This window comes from Zosterops lateralis (genome assembly GCF_965231275.1).
Source record: "Zosterops lateralis genome assembly, chromosome: 1".
NCBI lineage: Eukaryota > Metazoa > Chordata > Aves > Passeriformes > Zosteropidae > Zosterops > Zosterops lateralis.
Genome location: NC_139762.1, coordinates 124,238,982 through 124,261,628, shown reverse-complemented (window position 1 = coordinate 124,261,628; position 22,647 = coordinate 124,238,982). Strand labels below are relative to the sequence as shown.

Here is a 22,647-nt window from a genome sequence, read left to right as displayed (position 1 = left end):
AGCTCTGGCCAGCGGTGCTCGGGAGGCTCCCCGCCCGGCACACAGCGCTCCCTGAGCACACAAACGGCGGTGACACCGCACCTGGCGGCGGGGCGGGCCCGGGGCGGCTCCGGGGAGGCCGAGCTCCGCTGCCCTCAGCGGGAGGAGCCGCCCAGGGGCCCGGGCCGGGCCGGCGCTGAGGCGGCCGCTGCTGAGTTTGTGCTTTCCCTGTGCTTTTTCCCATGTCATAGAATGGATCATCCTAGAGCACACGGCTCAGGATTGCGTCCTGTGCTTTCCCTGTGCTTTTTCCCATGTCATAGAATGGATCATCCTAGAGCACACGGCTCAGGATTGCGTCCAGGCGGCTCAGTGTCTCCAGGGAGGGAGACTGCACAACCTCTCTGGGCAACATGTTCGATGGCGTGATCACTCGCAATAAAATAAAAAAAAAAAAAAAAGAGTTTTTCCTCGTGTTCAGGTGGAAATTCCTGTGCATCAGTTTCTGCCTATTGGTTGTCACCAGGGAGAAGAGCCTGGCCCAGCCTCCAGGCCCCCCCCGGTAAGCGCTTACAGACATTGGTGAGGCCCCTCGCAGTCGCTTCTTCTCAAGGCTGAAGAGGCTCAACTCTCAGTTTTTCATCCGAAGGGAAATGTTCCATTCCCCTGATAAATTCTGTAGCTCTCTGCTGGATCCTCTCCAGGAGCTCCGTGTCTTTCTCTGTGAGGAGCCCAGAACTTGGGACAGGCTGCAGGAAGGTGTTTAGGGAGGGCATCGCTCTCGGCCAGAGGCGGGAAAATAACACTAAATTCGGAAGGAATATGATTTTTTACAAAAGCGGTGAGTGCGCCGCTAAGGAAACCTCGGTAGGACCAACCAACAGGTTACAGGGTGCACGAAGGGCTCCGGGAAGCCGCGTTACCTCCACTCGGTCTCCGGGACCAGCCTCTGCGCCGAGGGGCGACGCAAACAGCGACACAAATAAGACACAAAACATGAGGGGTGGTGTTTCTTTTTTTTTTTTTTTTTTTTTTCCTCTGGAACAGCCCGAGGAGCAGCAGCCGCGGCCCTGGGCCCACTGAGGTCTGAGGGCTGGGCCGACACGGGCTGCTCAGAGCAAGCAGCTCTGTGACACACCGGGCCCCGCCGGCACCACCGCAGCCCCGAGCCGGCGGGGCGGGCCCAGGCTCAGCCCAGCCCAGCCCCGGGGCGGGTCTCTCCCGCCCCCGGCTCCGGCTCCGCCTCAGCCGCTTCCCCGCCTCCTTTGTGCGCGGCCATGGCGGAGCTGGAGCTGGGGCAGCACTGCGGGGTGCCCGAGTGCCGGCAGCTCGGTAAGGGAGAGAGCGGCGGGCCCCGGCGGGGATGGGGATGGCGGGCCGGGGACGGTGCGGGGGGTGCTCAGGGGTGTCTCCCCCGCCCGGGGACTCCTCTGTGCCGGTCCATTGCCGGTGCCTGTCACCTCGGCCGTGTCACTGCGTGGTTCATAGCCCGCTGCCCCTTCCTCACGAGTGCCTTCAGTGGTCCCGGAGAGCGGGACTGGAAGTGTCACCTCTCAGAAAGAAGCAGCAGAGCCGCCTGTACCGAAAGCTTTCTGAGAGACCACTCAGAGATGAAAGGATCGAGATAATCGTGACCTGAGCTGCGTGGTCCCGGTGCGTGGTGGTCTGTCAGCATAAAACCCGAAGGGATGGAGAAGCGAAGTAATGGGCTGGACCTGGCATTTGTGGCCATTAATGATGTGGTAGAGTTCGGCAGACAGTGAAGTGATTTTATCTGTCAGAATTTATGTGGTAGGCAGGGGAAGTGTACAAAGGCTTAGGAAGTGTATGCAATTTTAATCACCCAAGGACAGTATGGAGGATATAATGTGAAGAAGGGGCAGGGTCATTATGACTGTCCGGTGGAGGATAGTCCAGTATTTTCCTTTCCAAAGAGCCAGCATCTCCTCCAGTTGGCAGTCCATAAAAAAAAAAAATGTAAATTGTTCACTGTCAGTAAATAGTGTTCTGAGTGGTCTTGCAATAAATTCAGTTTTTAGCATAACTACTAATTTTGATAGTTAGCCATATGTTCCAATGTCATGGCTTGATATTGAAGAAAATGAATTTAAAGCCTAACTCCAACTTCTGGAAAGTATATAATTTACCTGCTCATATGTTTTTCTGTAATACTAATTAGGGGAGTTAACAAAAGCCACTTCTGGCTAAGGTGAAGATGCGGTTGCTAAGTATTCTTACAAAGATACTTACTGTGTGATGTTGGTAAGCAAAAGTTAATCATGTGAAAATCAAGCTAGAAACTATTAGCAAAACAACAACCATGTTGTCTTAACTGAAAACAAATCTCTTTGTTTCAGATTTTCTTCCCTTTGTATGTGATGGCTGTTCAGGTATCTTTTGGTAAGTTCATAGAATCACAGAATATCTCAAGTTGAAAGGGTCCCACAAGGGTCAACAAGTCCAACTCCCTACTACTCATAGCACTAAAAGGAAAGCATATGACTAAGTGTCATTCAGACAATCCTTGAGCTCCAGCAGGCTTGCTGCCATGACCACTTCCTTGGGGAGCCCATTCCAGTGCCCAACCACCTTCTCTAAGAACCTTTTCCTAATGTTCAACCTGAACTTCCCGTGACACAGCTTCTTTCTATTTCCTCATGTTGTATGCTGGTCACCAGGATTTCCTCATCCCAACGAAAAATCCTGGACTTGCTCTCATTAAATTTCATACAGCTGGTGACTGCCCAGCTCTCTAGTTTATCCAGAATCTCTCTCTATGACTTCTTCACCCTCAAGGGAGTTCACAGCTTTTCACAGCTGTTCACAGGTATGGTTGGCAATCATAACGTGGATCTGGATAATTTATAAAAATATTAAAGAGCACTGGCACTAAAATTGAGCCCTGGGGAACTCCACTGGCCAGCAGATTAAAGCAGTTTAATTAACTGTGACACTGTGAGCCCAAACCAACAGCCAGTTGCTCACCCATAGTACTACAGACTTGTCTAGCTGTGTGCTGGACCTTTTGTCAGAATTACATTCTGACAGTGTCAAAAGCTTTGCCAAAATGCAAAACCACATCTGCTGGCTTCCCAATGTCAACTAAATGGGTGACCTTGTCACAAAAGGAGATGAGTGGCTGATTATGTTTTCTTCTTGAAAAAATTTTGAGGTTTCTTGCAAGGTTGAAATCAGGGCCTGCACTTTTATTTACACTTTAGATTAGCAGAGGGCAGCTGAGAGAAACTCTGAGATTGGGTGTACATTTCACTTCTAACATATGAAAAACCTTCAAGGGATATCTGCCATTATGGAAGGTGATTGAAAAATCCATTAAAAGAAACTCTGGTTGCTTTGAACTGAACTCTTAAGCATGCTAATGTCTTCCTTCTTTTGAAATGGTTTATTTATCTTGAGGCATAAGTTCCAGAAGCTAAATGTTTTACATTCTGAGAAAGAATATGATCTATCCATTCAAGAAGTGAAATGCATAGGATAGAACAAACTTTGGAGATTAATTATCTAATTGAAGTTTTCCCATGATGAAACTCATCAGAACACTCTTTAAACTCTTAAATGTTTTCACATGCAGGGTTTTTTTCCTCAAATGTTGTTAACAATGTTATTTTCTTCTTTTTCCACAAAGCCTTCAGCACAGGAGCCGGGATGCTCATGGGTGTTCTGAGGTAATCTAATAATATATGATAGCCTTAAATTAAAGTTCCATGCAATTTAGCTGTGTGTTTTCAGACTAGATGAATGCATGTGGTATATAAGTATGAATTATTTAACTGAGAATGCGAAAAGCTTAAGAAATTGAGTCTATTTCTTCCTCTCGGAAGTAAATTGACTTTGAGCAGGATGATGGTTCTTTTTCTACCTCTGAGCTAAACATAACCAGGGCAAAAGTAGGAGAGAATAGCTTGACCAGATTTGCCCATAGAATGGAGAGATAGCACATATCTTCGAGAAAGCTGGGATGGTAAGTTATATCTGTAGTATCTGTTTATTTACACAAAATATTTTGTACTTTCTCCTAGGTGAATATAAAAAACAGTTCTGTGAAACCTGATCAGCACAGATTTTACCCATGCTCATACAAGGACTGCAATGGAAAGGAGCTTTTGCCAGTGTTATGTCCTTATTGTGAAAAACATTTTTGTCTCAAGTGAGTGGAACAGAGTGTTTAAGCATCAATATTCATTCACTAATATATGGAAAAGGCAACAGAAATTTTACTTTGTTGTTTACAGACATCGTCATCAATCAGACCATGAATGTGAGAAGCTGGACACACCAAAACCTCGAATGGCTGCCACCCAGCAGCTTGTTCAACATATTATAGGCAAGTACGGGGGGATATATATTCTTTTCCTTATATTTTTTTTTTCAGAACACTATTTGAGCTTCTGACCTCCTTTGAGGGTCCAGCTTTGGGGGTCAGATTTGACCAAATAAAAACAAACGATGGGAGTTCTTGGTTCAATAGCCTTAAACTTACATGTTAGCATTTAATACTGTTCATCTAAACTGAGCCAAAACAACAGTACAAGAAGAATCTCTAAAAAACAACTAAGGTGTAGATTTCTTTCAGAATTATTGTCTTGTTGTCATTCTACAAGCACGATAATATAATGAATTGTACCTAGCCATTATCATTTACATATTAATTTAGTGCAAATAATGCACATAAATTGGATGTGCATGTCAATCTGCTGGGATCACACCTACACAATCAAAATGGCCAGAAAAGTCTGATTCTACGATATTTTGCAGGTTTTACACAAGCTTTAGGATGGGAAAGAGAATAAACAGCACTGTCCAGCTGGAAAGTGGGGTTATATGTAGAAAGGAGGACCTGAAATTGTTGCCATATGAATGCTGTGATGGCCACAGGTTTAGAAACTTAAGAATTTGTGTCTGTTTGGCTTTTGCAGCCTGTGTTTACGTGGTGATAATCTTCATCTACCTTTCAATGTAAAGGAATTCAGCTAGAACTAAAAAATCTGATAAACGACTTTGGGAGAATATGAAAAGACACAAAAGAGGATGGGATCCTTGGCAATACAATGAAACCCAACAGACTAAGTGGGTCTATGTCATATAATATGCTCAAAAAACTGTGAGAATAACCACACTAATGGAAATAATATTGTTCTCAGATTCTAAAAAAAGTGATGAAGTGAAAAGCAAAAAACGTAAAGGAGCGAAAAACAGTGAGACAGCAGCAAAAGTGGCATTAATGAAACTGAAAATGCATGCATGTGGGGACAAGTCCTTACCTCAGGTCAGTGATGTTTGTTTTCAAAAGTTGAATTCTCAAAGGAACTGGAAAGTTCTCTAAATTGCTTGATTTTCATTGATTTCCCTCAGCTTGGTTTTGGATTTAATTTTTCAAAATCACAATCCCTTAAATGTATATTTTAGCATGGTACCCAAAAGCAATCTCACTAGTTTTATGTCTGTTATAAGATGTCTGTGTGGGGTTTGAAGCAGTGGAGTCAAATTCTATTATTTTATAGCAGTAATGTATTTGCCTTCCATATGGCTGTCACATAGCACTGCAGGGACAAATGGGGTCTTCTGGGGATTCTTGGCAGAAAGATGACAGCACTAAGTTGTATTAAAGCTTATTATTTTAGCAGAATTTGGTGATCAGTAGAGCATGGAATTTTATTATTAGACTAGAACAGGATTTCTAGAATCACTGTAGCACAATTTTGTAAGTAGTGCAGCACAGGATTTTATAGCACATCTTAGCTTGTGGTTCCTTATCACTTGGACCCTTTGCAGATAGTGTCAAACCTTAACACTTGGGAAGCAATATCAGTATTTGAGATCATCTAGCCCTGAAACATGCAATTGCTTGGTTTTCCCACCCAGACTGAATTCATATGTTGGGGCATTGCAGTGGACAATGTAGTCTTATCATAAGAATGGGCCTTAAAAGTTTGAGTTTGCTAATTTTGAGAATGTAGAGGGATGAGTATGCCAACTTAGATTGGTAGCAAAATGTTTCAGGTGCAAGTTCAGCTACTCACCCAGAATTAGCATCTGAAGATTGAGGGTGTTGTATATACAACACCATTTGTATGTGTAAAAAACCCATTTGAGAAATGGGATTTTCATAAACTGAATGACATGATTATCATCCCATTCCTGAACAGGGAGGAAGGAGGTACAGATAACGGTCAGTACAATACAGTGGGTGTTGTGATCATCTTTTTACAGCTGCGGTTTCTGTTAAGGTAAAGTGATGATTCCTTGGGCATACTCTAGGTTTGTTCAGACCAAAAAATCTGTCCAAGTTTCACTCATTTCCTGAAATGATAAGAAATTACTCATTCTTAGGAATTATCCAAACCTCAGTGAAGGTAAACAGAGTCCCCATTCAGAAACAGTTTTTCATGTACCCTTTACTTTGGGAATTAGTAAAGGGACAGACAGGTATTTTAAACTTCATAAGGGTAGTTAATAAGAACACTGTCACCCTGAAAAAAGAGAAGGGCTGACAGTCAGGGGTTTATTAAATATTTTACTGGTTGGAGAGCAGGATAATGAGCTTCTTCCACTGGGCATCTGGTGGGTGTCTGCTGGTTATCTTAAACATCAAACAGCTTTAAGTAGGGCTTTACCCCATTTTCCCATAAGGAAACTTTGCCCTAGAGCTCATTTTAGTGGACCATTCCACTTCTTGACTGCACCATTACTTTGAGGACAGGTGGAACACCAGTCATCCTACCATTCCTGGATTTTTTTTGCTAATGACTGCCATTGTCAGACTGCACAGCAGAGGGCATAGGAGTGTCAGCAAACTTGATTAAATCCTGCCAGAGTGGTAAGACCATCAATTTTACCACAAGCAAAGCTTTCCCTAAGCCTTCCTTATTTTATCTCTAGTAAGGGTGTAACACCACTCCTCAGGTGTTCAAGGGAGAAGTCCAACATAATTAATTTGCCAAGTGGACCGGGGGCTTATTTCCTGCCCACAATCTATTTGGTCTCCAGAAAAGGTGACCTCCTGTGTGAGGCCCTGGCATTGTTTTTTCATCAATTGTTTTAATAGCCCAGTTGGTGTTCCCCTGAATGCAGTTCACAGAATGTATTTACATTTCCTGGTTGCATTTGCTGGTTTTGGGGAATGCAAGGAGACAAAAGGGAGTTCCAATTTTACCTTAACAATTGAATAAGAAACCACTGCTCCATTTACTCCAGTTACTAATATTTTCTGATGTTTCAGGGGATAGCTCCAGGACATGATTCTCTTTTCTCCTGTGTGGAGAACACTCAAATTTCAAGGAAAAAGCACGGGTTGAAATTCAGAGTCAGTTTTATGAACATGGTTGAAGTAGTTCCATATGTTCCTAGGGAATGCTTAAATAAGCCCTTTAAAAAGAAGACTTCTCTCTTGTTTGATAGTTTCTGGCTTTGACTCAGCAAGGATGATCCTAAATGATGAATATATAGCAGCCATGCTTGCTATATTTTTACCCTAATCCCATTCAGAATCTCTCCCTCATAGAACACTCTTGTCATTTCTTAAACAAATCTTTCAGTCTAGTAGAAAGAGTGTTTAGTACATAAAAGGAGAATACAGTACAGGATAAAGGATTAGCTGGTCATGATCTGAATGCTGGTTTGTGAAGCATTTCTAGTATAGTGAACTGCTCTAACTGCTTTTGCATTCCAATTTGAGACACTATACTGCTGCCAAAAAACAAATGCTGCTTATTCAAACTCACCTTTTTCTCACAAGGGCAGATACCTTTTCATGTCTGTCTGTATAGAACAGTGTGCTGTGGGACTGGTGGGAAAAGATGTTCCCTCCACCTTTAAGAACTTAATGTCCACCCTGTATACACTTGGAGCTGGAGAGGATTGGATTTGGTCATTTATATTTTGCACCTTGGTCATTTATATTTTGCAGTAGAATTGTCCTGATGGAATAAAACAAATTTCAGTTGGTAATTTTGGGGCTGAAGTTTTAAGGTTTTTTTTACTGAAAAACTTTAAAAAGTTTTAAGTTTTACTTTAAAAATACTTACTAGATGTATATGACTGGAATGATGTGTTTCTTCTGTGGATAATTTTTGTTTTATTTTTCATGTTTTTGTAGATAGAAAGAATTTACTTCCAAGTATTTTTACCAAAAGGGAACAAAGAGAAAAGCAAACCCATGTTCTTTTGCAGTAAGTGGAGTATTGGCAAAGCAGTAGATTTTGCAGCTTCCTTAGCAAGCCTTAAAAATGACAACAACAAATCAACATCCCAGGTAAGTCAGTAATAACAAACATTTTCCAGGTTGTTGCATTTTGGTTTTAGTTTTTCTTTATCCTTTCGTGCCTCTCCCACCCCACTTCTTTCATCTTGGATGGGCAAATCTTAGTGTTAATTTCTGTGCTATTTGTCTTACAGAAGCTGAGACTATGCCATACTGCCTCTGGAGAAGCCTTGCCATTTGAGCACACACTGGAAACATGGCTGTCTGATAAAGACTATCCACTCTACAATGGAGGGAATATAATTCTGGAGTATCTTGATAATGATGTTCTATTTATAGAAGATCCAGATTCCTACTTTAGTTAGTCAATAAGTTTTCACAAACAAAACAACCCAATATTTTTTAGAAGCATGGTATTAAAGCAAGTCCAGTTTTCTTCTAGAGTCACTGGTATGCCAGAATGTCTTCCGTTGTAGACACAATTCCCAACTTCTCAGTTGCTTTCCTGACAGAAGAACTATGTCCTGAAAGGAAAATTATAGTAACTAATATTACAGATATTCACATTCTAGAATAAATTCTTGCTCTGTTGAGCTGTATAATATCAACAATGTTTTCTTAAATTTAGTATTTATTTTTGTGTAAGTGGTGGGGATAATATGTTTTAATAAATAATGAAAATATAAACTTCAGTGTGACAGTTTTCTGAAAGAAAGAAACATATTGCAGCATCTTTTCTACATCTACACGAACAGATTTGATTGCATTTGGAAACCAGCACTGTCCATACACCAGGCCCACATTTCTTTCTTACAATAGTTTAATGACATTTAGAAGGAAAGCTTTATGAAGCGAAAGTAAATTCACTCAGGTGTCTTCCTGATTGTAAATCTCACTGTGTGATTTGGTGGGGAATAAAAGATCTTGGTAAGCTTGTTACTTACTTTGCTTTAGAGTACTCTTTACTGTAGTTTTAACATGATTTAGGTATGAATAAATTACTTTACTGGATGTGGGATGTATGTCACACAAAGAAAGGTGGTTTTCGTTTCCATGAAGGAAAGGGTTTTCAGTGGCTGGATATTTTGGAAATCTTTGTCTCCTGGCAGCTGAAGGTACAGGAGCATTTTTCTGCTTTCCCCTGCCTGTCTCTTAGTTGTTATCTTGCTTTCCAGTACAAGAAGAACAGTTCCCTTTTCCCTTGTTACTTATTTTCCTCCCTTCCATCTGCAATTGTCTATTTATCTTTCTTTTCACCTTAGGCTGCCGTGGTACAGAATATGCAGTAAGAGCCCAACCAGCATTGTGGAACCAATGAGCTGGGAAGAGCACAAAACAGAACTTTTCCCCATACTGTTGCTACAAAAGCAAGTGAAAAATACTGTGCAACAAGATCTTTTTTTTTTTTTTTAGCAGAAAATTATCTGCTAAATCTTCAAGAGTTTTCTACTTACACTCTTCCTCCTGCCCCTGATGTTTATGCCTTAGCATTTGCAGGCAAAATAATTGAAATAACACTTTTTTGTGGATAAAGAGAAGATAGACTTGGGATGCAGGAAGTAAATGTTTGGGGAGAGCTCAAAGGTTTTACCAGGGTGGTTGCTTTCATCCATAGCCAGTATCGGCTAAGGCCTATCAGCCTCTAAATGACAGTACAAACAGGGCAAGTCACAGTTGGTAAGACTCCAAAAAGTTTTCACTATCATCTTACTCCAGGAATGTGTCTAGGACTGTACACAGAAGCTCATTCCAGGGAGTTTTCAGAAACTGAGAAGCAAAACCAAATTAGTCTGACAGATAAACAATTGAGGTGAAAACTCCACCCTAATCAATGGTACTAGGAATAAAAGCAGAAACTTTTCCAGAGCTTTAGAATCTTGCCTAGGCTAGAATTGCTCTCATTTTACCTGTTCAGATTCCAAGATATCTTTGCTTAGCAATTTTTTTTGATTTTTTGGGTATTTTTAAAACTTACTATTATAGCACATTTTCATACAGAAAGTAAAAAACCCAGAAGACTTTGGAGAAATCAGTACACATTTGAAACCACTGGTAATTTTACAGGCCTGTGCTTAGAAGGTGCTGAACTGTTTCACTTCAAAGTTAATAAATAAACCTTATAGTAGAAGGAAAAAAAAAAAAAAGTATGTAAAGTTATGCTAGCAAGAAGAGGAATTTATCAAAAGAAATACTTCCAGATTTTACAATAAACACTGCTTTTAGCCAAACTACAAAAATAGGTGAAAATCAAGCATTTTAGTTGTTCTAGCTGTAGTTTTAGAGAATGCACAAGGTCAAGGATATACAAACGTTTTATGAGATGCTGTGGAGCAGCTCCTGGTCTTGTTCCAGTTCAAGAATTGCTACAAGGTTGCCTGGCATGTGTTTGTAATATATGCAACAGTTGGGAAGGTGTTAATAGAAATTAAACCCAGGAGTTCAATTCTGCATTAATATGTGACCTGTTAGATTGGCTAGGCAATGCTGTAGTATACAAAAAATAATATATCACACTGAGAAGCAGGCAGTAATCTCTCATACTTTTATTTTCACAATTTTCTGTTTCTATGCCTGTTTTGGAAAAGTATGCACCCTGGGGTGTGATCAATCTGGTTTGCAGACTTTTTATCACTAGGTCACCTCTGTTCATCCAGTTCATAAGGTGATACATAAAAATACATCTTGCAGCTTAGTTTTCCTTCTAGTAGCCTAGTACATAGAATACAAAATTTCATTTCAGCTGAAATAGAAATTCTGGTTGGATTAGGAAAATTCTTACACTTGTTAGGAGAGAACTTTAGGCATTCCTGTTTTACTTCTGCTGATTTTGGTGAATGTAGAATTTGAAATCTCCTGTAAAACCCTTGCTATAATGTTAAGTATACATTAATTATGTAAAAAAATATGTATACGTAATTATACATTAAGTATACAAATATACATTAAGTATACATTAATTATGTCATTTTTGATAACAGTTGTGCAGTCCTATATAGGTTGTACTGAGGCATGTTCAGCTGCTTGCCTCAACAAAAACTGAATCTGAGCCAAAGTGCCTCTTTCCATGGTCTGTGTGTGTGCTTTTGGTATAACCTTGTAAAGAATGATTTTGCAAAATAATCAATAAAAACACAGCTTAGCATCTCTGTAGTTCTTTAATGACTATGAACACCTTAAAAAGCAGGCTTATTCCTGTTTATGAGATGGAGGAAATGTGGAACTGCAGAGGGACTTGCCTCACACAACAGATACAGCGAGAGTGAAAACTGTTTTTCACTGATGTGGAAAGGACAAAACTACCCCCTTTGGCCTAGCTATGCCTTGGGTTGGCACTGGGCAATGGGGTAAGACTGCTTCTTTTGGTGTGGTAGACATTTTATGATTATTTTAAGCATAAACCAAACTGTAACCCTTGTCCTGTTTAGCCAGATCACCATTTTATATAGGACAGTCAGGTACATCAGTTGCAATTTGTGAGGACAAAACAAGCCCTCAGTGTATTGCCTTTACGTGATGACAGAAAATAGGTTCAAAAGACCACAGGAAAAAAAAAATTAAACGGGTATCAGTCAGGCTTGGAACATTTTTTTTCCTCTGTATGATTTTAATTGTTACTGAAGATGCATCAGCTGCACTGCAAATTGCTTTCAAAAACCCTTTATCTCTGTGAACTCGCCCTCCGTGAGGGATCTGAGGCACTGACACAGGTTTCCCAGAGATGATGTGGTTGTTCCATCCCTGGAAGGGACCAGGGCCCGGCTGGACGGGGCTCTGAACACCCTGGTCAAGCGGAAAGTGTCCCTGGCCACGGCACAGGGGCTCCTTATGACCTTCAGAGCTCCCTCCAACCCAAACCATCCTTTCAATTCCATGATAAACTTCAGCCGCGTGCTCCATTGGGGAGCTTTTACGGTATCTCGGCCCTGCCATATCCAATTATTAAACAGAGCTCGACATCAAAGTCTAACTTCAATCACTTCCCCCGTAAATTCTGACAGCGCCCGGCCCGGCGCTCCCTCAGGCGCATGCGCGGCCACCCCTGAGCGGCGGCGGCGGCGGCGGAGGAGGTGCGGCGCCTGCGCAATGGCGGGAGCGGCGGGAGCGGCGAGTGCGACCCGCCGCCATTTGGGGCGCCGGGAGGGGCCGCGCGTCCTGCGGGGCGGGGCGTGAGCTCGGCTTATTTCCGCTTCTGGCCAGTACTTAAACCAGGGGAAGCAAAAAACTTGTGATTGGTAAAAAGAGGAAAGAAAGGAAACAAACCGTAACAATTTTTTTTGGCCTTAATTTCTCCTTTGGCCAGGCTCTTTATCTTGGGAAAGATGGCAGATCCCTGGCAAGAATGTATGGATTATGCAGTTGGTTTAGCGAGGAAAGCTGGGGAGGTATGTATAAGCTCTTTATAAATAATAACGTGATTTATTGAGTCTGATATGTCTATAGCTTTTGAAGGAGGTTGGTATTGGGATTTCTTTTGAAGAGTGTTTTGTCAAAAACCTGAATGGTTTGTGCTGTTCAAGTGCAAGATTAAAGTGTCTTTCATGTTTGCAGCTTAGTTAACTTAAGAATACAACTTTGTGTTTTTCCTTGGGCTGGAGTCTGATTAAAGACTAAGTAGTAACTTTTTGTTCCTTGAGTTTGATTTAAAAAACCAAATTTAGAATTGTGGTAAACGAAGAACATCTTGATTTTTGTCCTTAAACTACTTCTGTCCACTTTGTTATTTTTCCACCTGAAAGCTGATGAAAGTCTTTGTTGTGAACACCTCAATCAGCTCTATACAGTGGGTTGTTGATGGCACAATCCCGTATTGTGTTCTCTCCATCCCTGGAAGTGTCTGGAGGATGGACACTTGGATGGAGCTCCAAGTCTGCTCTAGTGGAAGGTCTCTGCTCATGGCAGGAGGGATGGAACTAAATGGTCTTTAAATCTCCTTCCAAAGAAAAGCATTCTGTGATTGTCTCTCTTCGTGAAGACTGCTTTGCCTCTGTAAATAAGAGCCGTCCCTTACCGTGATGATATTTTGCCATTTGAGATCTAAGGTGGCTTAGAAAAATAAAAAGTTTGTACATCTTGGCAAAGCTGTACAACACCAGCGGTTACCAAATGTTTTGGTTCTTAGTAGTTCTGCTCAGTGCATTTGAAGGCAGGCAGACAAGATGGTACCTGTTCTAATTCTGTCCCCTGGAGCTGCAGAATTTGTGGAACGTTGTCTCTGCAACGACCTCATTAAAGCCTTCCTGCAGAAAATCTTTCTGAGTTACAGCACAGTGATTCTGTGGGCTCTGAGGCATGGATTCTTGCTTAAGCTGATACTGGTAGTTTTAAGATCATAAATGCAGGGTCTGGCTAAAAACAGCTGTCTTGAGTGTCAGTGTTAGGTGTTTTATTCAACTCTGGTATTTAAATTTGTAAATCTAAATCTTGTCCTTCCAAAATGAGCCTCAATTTCATTTACCTGGAGATCTTCCTTTTGTACTGAGATTTAAAGCCATGTAAAACTTTGTACTGAATAGGGACTAGAGATGCAAGTCCCAGCTTCTGCAGTTAAATCCAGGTTATATCACTGTTTGTGTTTTGTGTGTGCAGTAGAAAATGACTGTAAAAAAATATGCTTAAGTTTTTTTTTAAAAAAAAACTAGTGTTTTCCATATCGTTAACAGTGAAAGATTTTTTTCTGTTTGATTTTGCTTTAACAGATAATCCGTGGAGCACTCAAAGAAGAAATATCTGTTATGACTAAAAGTTCACCTGTAGATCTAGTGACAGAAACTGATCAAAAAGTAGAAAACTTCCTTATTTCTTTGATAAAAGAAAAGTATCCTTCTCACAGGTATGGCTTGTTTACCAGTGTGCTTTTGACATAAGAAAAATGGGAAGTTTATGATTTTGCTTGGTGAAGTTTTGTTACAAGTGACATGCTGGAAAGTTGTAGCATTCTCCTTTACCTTCAATAAATTAAGTGTTTTAGAGCACTCGTGGGTTGAAGTTTTGCCCAGGGCTGTAGCAACAAAATGAGGTGTTACCAGGGCTACTGACATGGGAGAAAACTTAGACCAGAAGTCACTTCCAGTTGAGCCAACTGGAGAAACTTCTTAGTTATTGTGTTAGAAAATCAAAGGTGGCCACAGGAGACTGGAACCCAAATTTCTTGTCTGCATTGAAACTAGTGTTCCTTTGCTGTGTGTGTTGGATGGGTCCTGTGGAACTGAGTGTGCCTTTTCCTAATCTCATACAGTTTTACAACATAAAACGTCCTTAAAAGAAGACAGGATCTTCTTGTTCTGCATAACAGAAAGACTGTCATACAAAATACTTGTTTTCTTAACTGTTCTTCCCTTTTTTTCCTTCTCCTGCCCCTCTCTATACCCCTGTCCCCAACTCCTGAAAAATGTATTCTTGAAGTGTGATCTGTATATATTTTGCTTACATGGGTCTGTCTTCAGCATTTTGACATAATGGCTCAAGTTCAGTACAGTTTCCTTAAAGTCAGTTTGCTATTTTTTTCTTTCATTTTCTTGGAGATTTTGTTATTGTGGCTGTATATGTGAAATGTAAGAAATCTGTGTAGAACTGGAACAACTGAGATGGTGCAAAAGTTCAGTAACCAAATCCATACAAGCATACAGGCTTGTGGAATGACCTTGAAATAACAGTTTCTATGACATTAATAAGCATTTTAGAATACTTTAGCTTCTTTTTATTTTAGGTAACCAGTGTCACATTAGACATAATGGTGCTGAACTTCTCTTCCTAGTGAATTACTCATCCACTTATATTCAGTTTCTTTCTGATTAGTCATCTTCACTTCTGTGGTTAATCATAAAACTCCCAATCAATATTAAAGGGACCTGATTTGTTTCCTCTCAGCAGTTATTTTACATGTGTTTGGAGGAAAGCATGTGTTTGCTGCAAACTTTTCATAGGTTGAGCAGTGTGTGATAAATTGTGACAACCTGAAAAGGCCTCAAAGAGAATTCCACCCACTTAGACTCATTCTAATAATTTTGCAGTCTAAAACACTTTCATGAGCAGCAAAACTTGTGAAATTTGGGGTTCTGTGGCACTCTGCATTCTGTGTCCCTGGGGTTTAGTACTGTGGCTGAACATTCACTCATCTTCAGGAGCTCTGGTTTGAATTTCATCCCTTCATCATGTTACCATTTTGTCATGCTTGTAAAACTAAAGTTTCAAGATTAACAACTTTCTGTCATGTTTGGGTTGAAATCAGTCTTCAATTTTAACATTGGCTGCAGTGTTCTAACCAGGTAGGTAAGACCACAAAGGCTTCATTGAAAACACAATGTTGTGTAGCACAAATAAGCTGAAAGGTGTAAATAGCTACTGGTACTTTGAACAAAATTTGATTATGCTGTTACTGGAAGAAAATTATGAAAACGTCAGTGTTCTGAGTGCTAGTTTCTGGTATTATTCTAGTATATTCTGAATTCTGGTATTATTTCTATGTTGAAACATAAAATTCTTTCCCCTGCATATTGTGTTATCCTTGACATCATAAATACTCAAGCTTGGTCAGACATGGTTGGTGCTTTCTGGATAAATCCTGTGTTTCCTAGCTTTTTGCATGTGATTACTGATGGTTCTCAAAGCTTCATCTCACTTCTATGAATTTCAGTGTCAAGGACAATGTTGTTATCCAGACTTTTTAAACAATTTCTGTCTTTTAAATGTGTTTCCACTGTAGCTTTATTGGAGAAGAATCTGTTGCAGCTGGAGAGGGCAGCATGCTGACAGATAACCCCACATGGATTATAGACCCCATCGATGGAACCACCAACTTTGTACACAGGTCCACCTTTCATTTTTTTCACGTTAGCAACCTCAACTGATAACCCTTTTTCTTTCTCCACTTTCATGAAAGTAAGGTTGTTTTTACTTTTTAAACTGCTTTAAAAAACATACTAGGAACTTGTTAACAGTTACAAATTGCTACTTATTGAGAGGTATTGGGCAGTTTTTGCAAGTCTTTTAATAATCCTGTGAGTATTGTAATAGTCTTGCTCTGTTACCTACATCAGTTCCATAAAAGGCCAGTATTACATAGCAGGGGTCAGCAGCCTTTGGCATGGGTTCCAAAGATAGATGGGCAAATTTCAACAGGAACAGGATTCAGAATAAAAAACATCCTCAGAAAGGGAATAACAGCTTCAGGTGCTGATTTCTAAGAGATTTCAAATCCGTTGAGATCTAGGAGCCCCAGCTCTGAAAGAAAGCAGGGTATCACCAATAATTATCAGTGGTATTTCACACCCAGATGGGGAGGGGTAACACTGACAGCCAATTCTTTACATCTTTTCTTTATGATAGATTTTGGTCCCAGTGAGCTTTTCTGAGTCTGCTTAATTTCAGTTTTGGAAAGACTGCTGTTATGTGCACAATGGCTTTCAAGCATGTTCTGAATCCTGCTAAATAACATGTTCAGAAAGTTATAAGAACCCATTTTACTGAATCTACAGGCTTAAAAGTTGATATTTTTTTGTAGCAAGAATAAAAACAAATGTCTGGGAATTGAAAAAAAAAAGTAAAAAATAATTAATTGGTTGATTGTTTCAAGCTCAGACTGACATGCAATCCACCATGTCTTACACAGTCCCACTGTTTTCACTCTTCCTGCAATCTTCAATATCTGTCTTTGTCATGGCTTTGCTGGAGAAAGGGGAGGTTGTGGGAGAGGTAACTTTGTTCTTTTTATGTGACCATTTTGGCCAGCTTGTTTCTTCTGAGAAAGGTTAGCAGCTTAGGGGCTTTTTTGCATTCTTCAGCTGTCAAAAACAGTCCCTAGGCTGACAGCTGGAACAGGAATGGTAGCCCCTAGTGGATAGGAAAGTTTGTGTTTCAAATGGTGATCAGTGTTGTGTGCTCTATTTTCAGCTGAATTGTGCTAATTCCAGAAAACTGTTCTATATAGTCCAAGTTTGTTTTTGAAATATACATTACATTTAACTGAACACTATTGTTATTTAGAGTAAGCATGGCAATAAAAGTAATTCAGTATCTCACCATAAATTAGTGAAATGTTTTGTTTTGTAGGTTTCCATTTGTGGCAGTTTCAATTGGCTTTGTTGTAAACAAAAAGGTATACTTTTTATTACTTAATATCTAATCAAATCCAAATTAATTGCTTGTCTCTAGTTATAAGTAAGTTCTGTAATTTCCTATTTCACAGTAAATAGGAAAAAAGGAAAAAAAAAATAAAACCTCAAGGTATTTTTCCTTTTTGTTGCAGATAGAGTTTGGAATTGTGTATAGTTGTATAGAAGACAAGATGTATACTGCCAGAAAAGGAAAAGGTGCATTTTGCAATGGTCAGAAACTTCAAGTATCAGGCCAAGAAGGTAAGCTCAACTGAATAGCTGCTTTCTGGTAATTACCAGATTGCAAGTGAGACAGGAGAAATTTGGGTCCTGGATATATTGTTTTCTTAGCTCATAGTTTTGTTTTGCAAGACTTTCTTTGGCCATGGGCTGTTTACTTCTGAGAAACACCTTTTGTGTTCTCTTTGATGCATATGATGTGGTCTGTGCAGAATCAGGACTCGGCAATTGAAGATTTTATTTCCCATGTATTGTGGTTTTGTTATTTTGTTTCTTTGTTTCAAATTCCCTGCAGTCTGTTTGAGATTGTTCTTTAGAGTGAAACAAATCTGCCAAACAATTCAGCTTCTCCCAGGTGTGACCTATTGGTTTAAGTCAGCACAACTCTTCTGTGCTTATGACTCTACATGAAGTAAAATCTGTACTTCAAATGAGTTCTTCAAGTATCTCAAAACTGGTTTAATTTTTACAGAAATAGAATTGTATTTAGTACTGGTGTTGATTAATGTATATGCACATTGGAGCAGATCATGCTTCTTTCATTGTATTTTATTTTTTTCCTGCCATTTTCCAAATAGTAACAGATTTTTATATGTTTGATATATGTAATATTTTATTAAGATACCTCACTTTTATTTAGTCGTGTAAGAAAGCAGTGAAGTAAACTCTGCTAATTAACTGTGACGATTTAATTTGTGCTGTTGGAAGAGTGAGATTTTTTTCTTTTCCAGACATTACAAAATCCCTTTTAGTAACGGAATTGGGGTCAAATCGTGATCCAGAGACTATAAAAATAATTCTTTCTAATATGGAAAGACTTCTCAGTATTCCTATTCATGGGTAAGATACTTCCTCTTTTTATATATTTATTTATAAATATTGGCAGTGGTTAGTAACATAAATAAGATAACATTTTAATATGATAATTGTATTTACTAGTTAAAAAAAATAAATACAAGTTTGTGCTTTTTTTTTCCCTTAGATAAAACTGGATGAACAGAGGCTATGTTGCATTTCTTAGTTTTCTTTCCTTGTAGCAATGAAAATTGGTATATATATGTATATATATATAAAAGACAAAAGTAGATCTCCATTTCCTCTTTTAAAACCATAGAATTTTAATTTGTCTGAATAGTTTAAATTGTCCATAAACTGCTCTTTGGTTGCATTCCCTGCTTCTTCTCCTCCAGATAAGCCAAAGTCTACATTTCCACAAACCATTTTGTGTAAAGTTGGTTTCAGTGGACAGTTTTTCATCAACTATATTCATGTTTCTGATCTTAACAAGTTTTATGCTGAGATTCTCAGGATTCTTGTTTTGACACTTAACATATAGATTTCTTTTCTACTTCCAAAAAGTCTTCTGATGTTATTAAAGAATATATGCTAAAACATAAGTAGGAAATACATTTTAGATGTATTGTGAGTTCAACTTAGGCATTTTATTTGTAAACAATAGTTTGAGAGTGGAGTTGAGTTAAATTGCTTCTTGCAATAGTTTAGCTGCTATCAGTTACAATTTAATTTAACAGTTGACTGTTAATTGGAATAACTGCAGTTTTCTGTACAAATCACACTTACTTGCTAAGTACATTGACATTTCCAAAAGAAACTGGAATTTGTGACACAAGGGTTTGGTGAAGTTATCCAGACCAAAGTTATGCTGTGTAATTTATTTTTTGTGATTACTGTTAGTGGGTTTGGCAAGTCAGAGATGTTTACTGAGTATCACCAGAGAAACTGAAAAAAATGGGTTTTCAGAACTGAAAAGTGTACACTCTCCTTGAATTCTTGTATTCAAGGAGCAGAGCAGACTTTTACTCTTTCATGGGAAATTATCTTCCACACTATGTTTAAGTTTAAGAAATCATTTAAGATGTGTTTAAACAAAAAATGATTAACAGAATTTATAAACATAATTTCTAGAAATGTGTGTATTTTGGAAACTCTTTAAGATACTTAAGCAACACTTCATGCCCATTTTTTTACATTCCACTGCAGCATTTCATCATGCTTTCTCTAGTTCAGTTCACTTCCATCATGACATTTCTGTGTTCTCTGTGCAGTGCTCCCAGACACTTTGTACCTTTCTTGCAAACTCTTCTCAGTTCAAGCATCATCTTGTCTCTCGTTTAGGATTCGAGCTGTTGGTACAGCAGCTGTGAACATGTGCCTTGTGGCAACGGGTGGAGCTGATGCCTATTATGAAATGGGGATTCACTGCTGGGATATGGCAGGAGCTGGAATCATTATTACTGAAGCTGGTGGAGTATTGCTGGATGTAACAGGTAAATGCACAGGCCTGCATAATAATTTTTTTGTCCTTTTAAATGGGTAACAGGGAGCAAAATGTAGCTGAAGAGAAAGCAAGAAGTTATTTTCAGTCCTCTTCCCAAGCTACCACTCCTGAACAGTTCCCAGCCTATTAATAGATGAATAACAGGTTAATTGTATGTTTTTAAGCAACAAGACAACCTTTACTCCCTTGGCTGAACTCCTGGAAAAGTGAAAAAAACCAGTAAACATACATTGAGGAGAATTTAAATGCAGCTCATATGATACACCTGTTGTGTTAAATGCATTTTTGTCCAGAGGAAACACTTGGTCCTAAATAATAATCTATGATTTACACTCATTTTTTTCAGTGCTTATTTTCATACCAACTTTTCATTTTCTTCATATATAAACTGGTGGCTTTGTTTGCTTTGCTTTCTAGGTGGGCCATTTGATTTGATGTCTCGAAGAATAATTGCAGCAAGTAGTCGAGCTGTCGGAGAGAGAATAGCCAAAGCACTTCAAGTCATTCCTCTGAGAAGAGATGATGCAACCAACTGAACACCAAAGCTGCACCATATTAATGTTAATTATTAATAATTAATATTAATCCTTATCTAATGTTGTCTCATTCCCCCATGGTGGTCATTCTACACCTTGAATAGATGGTAGTGTTTCAGTGCTGGTGTGTCTGCTAAGTAGAGCTTTGAGATTGGACAACATTCTAAGTCAGCTTTAACTGTTGAGTATTTCATTTAACATCACAATTAGATAAAAAAAAATAAACAAATATATGCAACTAATAATTTCAAGTTTTATACTACACTGGAACAGATAGCAAGAGACTCTGATGTATAGATAAATAAAGATCTCTAGTTCTGTAAGTGACAGAAATAAAACCCACTGTCCTAACACCACATCATCACATCTGATCCTGAACCCAAAAAGATAAAGGCATTACTGTTTATTCAGTCTTTATCTGGTCTCCAGTGTATGTTGTAGTTTTTGTAGAAGTGGTTCACACATTTCCAAACTTGTTGGCTGCTTGTGATTTTGGCTACAATTTAAAGCCTTTATTATTTATCTGTCATTGATTTTGTAGTCATTGTTCTACCTTTCCAGTGGTAGATGGACACGATCTCTTCTTTAGTCTTGTATGTGGCCAGTACACTTGCAAATCCATTACAAGTTTGAAAGTAATAGTTATTGTGCCAGAGAATATGTGCATCTTCCGGAATTAAGTTCTGGGCACACCTCTCACCAAATGTACTTACTTGAAATTAAGATGCAGTATGATTTGCATTTTATTCATTTCGATTTCGTTTCTTCATGGATGAGTGTTTTCAAAGTCTAAGGAATCATTAAATCCAAGAGTTGTACTTCAGCTGGCAAAAAAATAAGCCCATAGTCCATATTTTTAATATAATTTTCTAATTTATCATAAGGTACAAAAGCAATGACCAACCAGAACTAGGTTTCCATTGTGTTTTACAGAATGTGCACAAGGCAAGATATATACCTGAACTTAAAGAGTTCATAAATTAAGAAATATTAGTGATTTAATTCTAGGTGTCAGTTGTTGTAAAATTTGAAAATTATACTGGTTCTCTGCATTTTTGTATTTAAGATTGTTAAAAGCATCAGTGCACTGTTCAGATAATTAATGCACTTTAAAAAAAAGATATCGGATTGTTTTTTAGACTGCGGGTTTTTTTGTGTTGAAAAGTTGTCTCATTGGTTGTTTAATTAAGACACAGCAGTGATTTGGAAAACCTGACTTTTGTACTGCTGTCCCACTATTTTTACTTTGAAAAACGGTATATTGAAGTCTCAACAGATTGCATATTATAAATGTCAGGGTTTTATATCAGTTGATTTTTGCAGATTTTTCAGAAACACTTAGTTTTAAGATGTATCTAATGCCAGGTGATTAATGTTAACAAGATCAGCCTCCTATTTAAAGGTCTTCTCAAAAAGCCAGACTTAAAATTACTTTACTTTTTAAATTTCTGTTGACAAGGATGTAAACCTTTTGAGCATTTCACTGTAACTTTATTGCTGTAAACAATGTGTGTGGGATCAGGGTTATTTTTGGGATGTCTTCTGTACCATTTCTGTGGCTTCTGTATAACAAAATCTACGTAACTTTATTTGTGAAATGGAGGTATGTCTAAAAAGTAGCTAAGATGGGAGAATGTGTTAGAAATAAATACACTTTAGCAGCAGTGGCTTTAGCTGTGCTTCCTTTCTTAGCATTCAACAGGTCCAGTGCTGTGACCTGTCAGACTGGATCTGTGGGCCTCAAACTCTCTGAGTTGAACACTCTTTCTTCTTCTTGGCCGCTGATGTGGACAGATCATAAACTGTTGTGCCTTTAGATGTGGAATTATGTGTGCACCTGCAGTTGGGATTTGGAGTGAGTATTTAAACTTGTTCCAATGATATCATGGTTCATTAATCATCTCCAACCTTAGACTCAAACTTTATGGATTATCTTGTCAGTCATTTGTGTTGGAGGTCTGTCAGCTGATTGAAGCATGTAGCTTTCGTCGTTAGATTTCCTAATAATGTTATCTGAGGAAAAAAGGTTATGTCTTTCTTGGCTTTCTTCACTCTATTTGTGTTGGAAACTAGTAATTTTGCTAAGCATTATCTTCTCAGATACCTCTTCAATATTTGCCCACTTCTTTTGCCATGTGAAAGGACACTGAAATGTAATTATTAAGTTTAAAGACATTTTTGTCTCTGTTCTAGCCTGGAATTTTGGCAAGTTTTTTTTACGTAAAAGAGAGAAGTCAAGATTGCTGTGTAGTCAAAATGCTTTTGAGAGTTTATATAGGA

General features: G+C 38.9%; 2 protein-coding genes across 2 annotated transcripts; both read left to right on the top strand.

The window, feature by feature from the left end:
• Positions 1-739: 739 nt before the first annotated feature.
• ZFAND1 (zinc finger AN1-type containing 1) lies at positions 740-8,887 on the top strand. Its single transcript, XM_083872930.1, has 8 exons — positions 740-1,311; positions 2,337-2,379; positions 3,626-3,665; positions 4,020-4,147; positions 4,233-4,324; positions 5,142-5,266; positions 8,096-8,251; positions 8,395-8,887. The coding sequence occupies exons 1-8, from the start codon at positions 1,257-1,259 to the stop codon at positions 8,563-8,565; spliced, it is 810 nt and encodes a 269-aa protein (XP_083729056.1). The 5' UTR covers positions 740-1,256; the 3' UTR covers positions 8,566-8,887.
• A 3,450-nt stretch (positions 8,888-12,337) lies between these two features.
• On the top strand, positions 12,338-20,592 carry IMPA1 (inositol monophosphatase 1). The gene is made up of 8 exons (XM_083867232.1): positions 12,338-12,582; positions 13,897-14,030; positions 15,903-16,007; positions 17,249-17,294; positions 17,445-17,553; positions 18,264-18,372; positions 19,669-19,820; positions 20,249-20,592. Exons 1-8 carry the CDS (start codon positions 12,520-12,522, stop codon positions 20,365-20,367), a joined length of 837 nt encoding a protein of 278 aa, XP_083723358.1. The 5' UTR covers positions 12,338-12,519; the 3' UTR covers positions 20,368-20,592.
• The last annotated feature ends 2,055 nt before the right edge of the window (positions 20,593-22,647 follow it).

What these genes read in the sequence shown, in the direction of transcription:
- ZFAND1 (XM_083872930.1), top strand. Translation starts at nt 1,257, where the DNA reads ATGGCGGAGCTGGAGCTGGGGCAGCACTGCGGGGTGCCCGAGTGCCGG. An exon ending in GAAAAACATTTTTGTCTCAA is followed by an intron (nt 4,148 to 4,232) that starts GTGAGTGGAACA and finishes TGTTGTTTACAG; the next exon opens with ACATCGTCATCAATCAGACC. An exon ending in GCTTGTTCAACATATTATAG is followed by an intron (nt 4,325 to 5,141) that starts GCAAGTACGGGG and finishes TATTGTTCTCAG; the next exon opens with ATTCTAAAAAAAGTGATGAA.
- IMPA1 (XM_083867232.1), top strand. Translation starts at nt 12,520, where the DNA reads ATGGCAGATCCCTGGCAAGAATGTATGGATTATGCAGTTGGTTTAGCG. An exon ending in GCTTTGTTGTAAACAAAAAG is followed by an intron (nt 17,295 to 17,444) that starts GTATACTTTTTA and finishes TTTTTGTTGCAG; the next exon opens with ATAGAGTTTGGAATTGTGTA. An exon ending in CTCAGTATTCCTATTCATGG is followed by an intron (nt 18,373 to 19,668) that starts GTAAGATACTTC and finishes TCTCTCGTTTAG; the next exon opens with GATTCGAGCTGTTGGTACAG.